Below are 6,416 nucleotides of genomic sequence, written 5' to 3'. Positions count from 1 at the left end.
TGGGATTTTTCCAGACTGAAAGGATTTAAAAGCCTCAAAAAGTTCTTCCTCTGTAATTTGGCCTTTGCACTGATCTTTCTGTACATTTGTTAATTTTCAATTTTTTATATAGTATTTGGAAAGAATTCCTTACAGTAATCTTCATTCAGTGGGAGAGGATGAGACGGAAAAGAGAACATCTGCCTAAAATAATTAGCTTCCTCTTTTAAAATATTATTCGGAGAATGATAGATGACTCCGTCTTCAGTAACGAGTTTCTGCAAATTATTTTTGTTAGCGTTCCTGTATTGGAGATTCAGGAAGAATTTTGTGAATTCTTCTCCATATTCCATCCAGTTTGCCTTATTTTTCTAATAGATTACATTAGATCGTTATTGAATAAGTTCCTCAAGTTCTTTTTGTTTTTCCTCTAACTTATTTTGTATCTTTGTAGTATTGTTTTTATTGCCATCTACCTGTACTATTAGTTCATGGATTTCCCTTGTTAGTCTTGTTTCTTTAGCCAGAAACTGCTTTTTTATTATTGATGAATATTGTGTATATAGTGTGTGTATATGGTGTGTTTATAAAGTGTGTGTATATAGTGTGTGTATATGGTGTGTGTATATAGTGTGTGTATATGTTGTGTGTGTTACCTGTAGATGTTGCTGTCTGAGAGTGAGCTGGCTCTGTTTGCTGCTGTAAATGGAGGTGTAGACGTGGAGGAAGGCCATGTACTGGCTGGGTGTGGCTCCATATTCTCTACAAGACTCATGGATCATCAGGAAGGAGCGACACAGATCACCCTGACCCGACGCTGGGAGGGACAAACGAGACAGAACATATCCACGAGTGACTAGCTAGTTTAGAGCTAGTTCTCTATAGTCTGACTATGACTTACTAGGACTCTGGTGGCAGGGATGTTTTCTCCTACCTGAGCCTTTTCTCTTGTGGCCTTTCTCTCCTCCACTCTTCTCCCCCTCCACCTTAGCCAGCAGCATCTCAGGGATCTGACAGGACAGCATCAACATGAAGGTTATGAAGGAGGACAGAGCTAATGACAATATTATAACCCTGTATGATGCTATGTTCTCATCCCTCCCTCCATCCTCTCCTCCCACCTTCTTCATGCTGCTCTCAGACCATCCGTCCATCCACTGGACGGAACACTTGCGGTAGAGAGCCGGGTTGCTCTCACAGCTAATGGTGAAGTTAGAGTTGGTGCAGTCCATGATCAACACTATGTGTAGGTTCTGCTGGATTCCTGAGAGAGAGAGAGAGAGAGAGAGAGACAGAGAGAGACAAAGAGAGAGAGAGACAAAGAGAGAGACAGAGAGAGACAAAGAGAGAGAGAGAGAGAGAGAGACAGAGACAGAGAGACAGAGACAGAGAGAGAGACAGAGAGAGAGAGAGACAGAGAAAAAGAAACAAAGAGTGTGTAATGGCTGGTGTACTGCTGTCCTTGTCCATTTACCCCCCAGCTGAAAGGCCAGTAGTTTAGTCAGAGGAACTCGAACGGAAGAGACATCTATTGATCTGATTCTGCAGTATCTACAGAACAAACACAGCATCACAATAAACGCGGGGGAGGAGAGGGATGAAGTGAGAGGAAGGGAGAGAGGGAGAGGGATGAAGTGAGAGGAAGGGAGAGAGGGAGAGGAGATGAGAGAACCGAGGATGTGTAGATGTGCCGATGTGACTTTCAGCAAGACACTTAACCCTAATTGCTCCTATAAATCGATCTGGATAAGAGTGTCTGCTAAATGACTAGAATGTAATGTCATGTAGATGAGTAGCTAGATAGATGAGTCTCTCACGGTAGGCAAAGTAGTTGAAGAGGGGTCCGGTGAATCCGTCCTGGGATGCAGGATCTTTGAGAGAGGAGAGGAGGGGCTCCAGCTCCTCTGGGGAGTACAGGCCTGGAACCTCACCTACAACACATATAACACACACTGATCTCAGTACAGTACAGGCTCCAGGCCAGTACCTCATCTACAACACATATAACACTGAACTCAGTACAGTACAGTACAGGCTCCAGGCCAGTACCTCATCTACAACACATATAACACAGAACTCAGTACAGTACAGGCTCCAGGCCAGTACCTCATCTACAACACATATAACACTGATCTCAGTACAGTACAGGCTCCAGGCCAGTACCTCATCTACAACACATATAACACTGAACTCAGTACAGTACAGGCTCCAGGCCAGTACCTCATCTACAACACTGAACTCAGTACAGTACAGGCTCCAGGCCAGTACCTCATCTACAACACATATAACACAGAACTCAGTACAGTACAGGCCAGTACCTCATCTATAACACATATAAAACTGAACTCAGTACAGTACAGTACAGGCTCCAGGCCAGTACCTCATCTACAACACATATAACACAGAACTCAGTACAGTACAGGCTCCAGGCCAGTACCTCATCTAGAGCACAGATCACTTTGAACTGAAAGAGTACAGACTCAGCACCTCACCTGGGATTTATGACACATGGTTTCATTTGATTTTATTCATCAGACAATTTTTTTTTTTTTGCCTTTACCTTCCTTATCTCACCTCATTTGCTCACATTGTATATAGACTTATTTTTCTACTGTATTATTGACTGTATGTTTTGTTTATTCCATGTGTAACTCTGTGTTGTTGTATGTGTCGAATTGCTATGCTTTATCTTGGCCAGGTCGCAGTTGCAAATGAGAACTTGTTCTCAACTAGCCTACCTGGTTAAATAAAGGTGAAATAAAAAATACATGTAAAAAATTGTGTCTTTCATTTGTGTAGTTGTTTATATGCGACTGACCAGAGGACAGCAGGCTGTTGACCATCTCCAGGAAGGCTGGGTGGACAAACTGATAATCCTCCAGCAACAGCACCACCTGTTGGCCCTCCAGACCTGCCAGCTGCATCACCTACACAGAAGAGAACACACAGTCAGGTATGTGTGATTTGATGTTCCCTGCAGCATGCTTTGCCTTGTCCAGCTTTGCCTTGTCCAGCTTTGCCTTGTCCAGCTTTGCCTTGTACAGCTTTGCCTTGTCCAGCTTTGCCTTGTCCAGCTTTGCCTTGTCCAGCTTTGCCTTGTCCAGCTTTGCCTTGTCCAGCTTTGCCTTGTCCAGCTTTGCCTTACACACACCAGTGTTTCCCCTACGATTTACTTTCAGCAGCAATGGTAAAGTTAGGGGGGGGGGTCCTTTTGCTGGGAGGTTTCCGGGGGCATTCACCCCCGTGACACCATCTGAAATATAATTTTCCCTTTAAAAGCATTATCACCTGTAGCCCAACTGATGCAACATAGCGGATTTAAATAAATAGGCTGAAGCATGAGGTCGCCCATCTGCATTTACCTCATGGAAAAAAACAAAAAGACTGAATGCATCAAATTCTACAAATATACCTTGTCAATTTTTCTGGATCAAAATGGGGCATAGAAGGTGAGCGTAGTAGGGGTGTGACAGTGGACGTGGCCAATGGAGTGGTCTCCAACTGAACATTTTAGAGGCCCTCCTCTTGGCCGAAGAGACAACATTTTGTTGTTTTAAAGCACATTTCCTGCAATTCTACATATTTTGGCATGGTGCAGAGAGAAATGTGCTGTTTTAAAGCTAATTTCCAACAAATCTACATATTTTGGCATGGGGCAAAGAGAAAATGTGATGTTTAAAAGCTAATTTCCCACAATTCTACATATTTTGCAGTGGCTTATGCCATGTTCTTATGCTATCTGAGTGACTAAAACATAATAACAAAATGAATGCCCCATGCCATGACATCTTTGTAATTTTTGATTCTCCCTGACTAATTTTGGTGATTGTTAGTTCTCAAAGATCTTATAAAAATGTAAATAGGTCCATTATCTTTTCTAAATACTTTATATCTGGTTTTAGTAGCGTAAGTTAACACTGAAAAAGGTTTCCATTTCAAAAAAGTATAAAGAAATTGAATAAAAATAAGTCTACCTCGGCTAAACGAATATAGGGGAAACACTGCACACTAAAACATTAGGTTACAGAGAGACAGACACAGAGGTATGACATCTTACGTTCTTCAGGTCATTGTTGAAGTGTTTGAGTGAGTATCCGCGGGAGATCTTGGGTGTGTAGAGTGTGTATCCATGCATGTGTGAGACCAGGCATGTGGCGGTGCGTCGGCCCACCCCGCTGCGTCCGGCCAGGAGCAGAGAGCCCCCCGGTCGACTCAGGACACGGTCCACACGAGACACAAAGTGACACACCTCCCAGAACAACAGCAGATCCAACTCCCTGTTGTCACGACCATACAGGACCGCTCCCTACAGAAGGCAGAGATACATTAATACACACTCTCTCTCCCTGTCCTTACACAATACAAACACACACCGACACTGACCTTGTGTATGACCTGGCGTAGATCGGCAAAGTCGAGGCGTCCCAGAGATTTACCGTGGGGGGGCAGGGACTGACCAGGGGCCATCACTCCCCCTCCCTCAGACGCACCCCACGTCACATAGAAACCATCTGCAGGGAGAAAATACACAGTTATACACACATCTATATACACACACCTAACTACACACACGAACCCATTTCCCAGAGAACCCAACCACAGAGAACCCACAGAGAACCCACTGTCATACAGTATATGGAGACACTCTGCAGAGGGAGAGGAGCACTGTGTGTGTTTTACCTGTCATGTTGTCGAGTGCGTCGGAGCCCCAGTCACCTCGTATGACAGAGGAGAGGATGTTGTCAAAGGAATGGATGTCTTTAGAGGAGACCAGTCTGTCTCTGAACAGCCTCTTGGCCTCATAGGCTACCACCTCCAACACTGAGTCTGTTATATTACAGTTCCCTACAGACACAGAGAGGAGGGGTTTATACACACTGTCCACTGGACAAAACATTAAAAAACACCTTCCTTATATTGTGTTGCACACAATATACCCCCCCCCCCCCCCCTTTGCCTCAGAACAGCCTCAATTTGTTGGGGCATGGACTCTACAAGGAGTTCCACAAGGATGCTGGCCCATGTTGACTCCAATGCTTCCCACAGTTGTGTAAAGTTGTCTGGATGTTCTTTGGGTTTTAGACCATTCTTGATATACACGGGAAACTGTTGAAAGTGAAAAACTCAGCAGCGTTGCAGTTCTTGACACTAACCGGTGCGCCTGGCACCTACTACCATACCCTGTTCAAAGGCACTTAAATATTTTGTCTTGCCCATTCACCCTCTGAATGGCACACATACACAATCCATGTCTCAATTGTCTCAAGGCTTAAAAATCCTTCTTTAACCTGTCTCCTCCCCTTCATCTACACTGATTGAAGAGGACTTAACAGGTGACATCAATAAGGGATCATAGCTTTCACCAGGATTCACCTGGTCAGGCTGTCATGGAAAGAGCAGGTGTTCTTAATATTTTGTCCACTCGGTGGACACTACTACATTATACCATACTACAAAAAGACACGCAGCATCAAGGCAGCTCAGTGTACACACACTAACACACCAGAGAAGAGAGTTGAAGTGATGAGAGAGGGCATTGTGACATACTGTGTAGAAAAGGTAAGCAGGAGGGAGGAAGGAGAGGAGAGCAAAAAAACGATGAGTCATGGGAAAAAATAAGTTTGTCAGCAAACGCTTTTAATTAAAATTAATGATTGGACTCCCTATCACAGGGAGAACACATTGCAAGAGGGAGGGAGGGAGTGACAGAGGGAGAGATGAAGGAGGACAGAGAACGGAATGATGAAAGAGAGAGAGAGACGGGTGACAGAGGGAGCAGAACAGGGGAGAGGAAGAAAGTGATGGTGAATGCAGGAGGCAGGGGGAGAACTACTGACTTTCAGAAGATTTTCTGAAATATCCAACAGCAACTAGAATCAAAGGCCAGTACAGTATAAAGTTAAGACTGTTACCAAATAATGAGACGTTTTCAACGAGAAGTCAGCAACAACAGAGAAAACCCATGCAATTAGCAGTATGAAGTATTGCAGAAAGAAATTAAACTTTTTAGGGACAACTTAAAATGGGTCCCAAAAAAGATTGTGTAGTGCAAGGGTTCCCAAACTCTTTTGGCCCGCGTCCCCATTTTTTGACCCCACCTTGTAAAAAAAGTTAACGTAATCAACCGCCAATGTTTATTTGGGCTATGACAGTCTATTACAAATCAGTCTGACAGTATTTTGGAGAGTAATTCAATCTGAAGACAGTACGGTTTAACGTGACTGAAATGCATCAGAAAGCTATTGGGAAGTTCAGAAGACCATCAGGCAATAATGATATTTTTTCCCCGGGTCTGATTTAGTTCCTGGTCTTGTCCACTCTGTTCTAACGGCTTGTACATATGTGTTCCTGAGAGTCTTATCTTTCAGTGATGGGGTCAGAATATTTATATGTAGCTTAAATCTTTTTTCTTTTTTTTAAGAGACACATTTGTAGGA

General features: G+C 43.7%; 1 protein-coding gene across 2 annotated transcripts in view; it reads right to left on the bottom strand.

Moving 5' to 3' along the window:
• dync2h1 (dynein cytoplasmic 2 heavy chain 1) overlaps window positions 1–6,416 on the bottom strand; it is a 337,560-nt gene that overhangs the window by 276,810 nt on the left and 54,334 nt on the right. For both annotated transcript variants that reach the window (XM_071360118.1, XM_071360119.1), the window contains 8 exons: window positions 4,660–4,824; window positions 4,363–4,490; window positions 4,037–4,285; window positions 2,798–2,906; window positions 1,797–1,910; window positions 1,101–1,243; window positions 914–989; window positions 636–796 (listed from right to left, as the gene is read on the bottom strand). In XM_071360118.1, the coding sequence (XP_071216219.1) occupies window positions 636–796; window positions 914–989; window positions 1,101–1,243; window positions 1,797–1,910; window positions 2,798–2,906; window positions 4,037–4,285; window positions 4,363–4,490; window positions 4,660–4,824 (1,145 nt within the window). The remainder of the gene's footprint in view (window positions 1–635; window positions 797–913; window positions 990–1,100; window positions 1,244–1,796; window positions 1,911–2,797; window positions 2,907–4,036; window positions 4,286–4,362; window positions 4,491–4,659; window positions 4,825–6,416) is intronic.

This window comes from Salvelinus alpinus, chromosome 22, assembly GCF_045679555.1.
Source record: "Salvelinus alpinus chromosome 22, SLU_Salpinus.1, whole genome shotgun sequence".
Classification (NCBI taxonomy): domain Eukaryota; kingdom Metazoa; phylum Chordata; class Actinopteri; order Salmoniformes; family Salmonidae; genus Salvelinus; species Salvelinus alpinus.
Note: the sequence above shows the minus strand (reverse complement) of the source record. Positions and strands in the feature narration are given on the sequence as shown.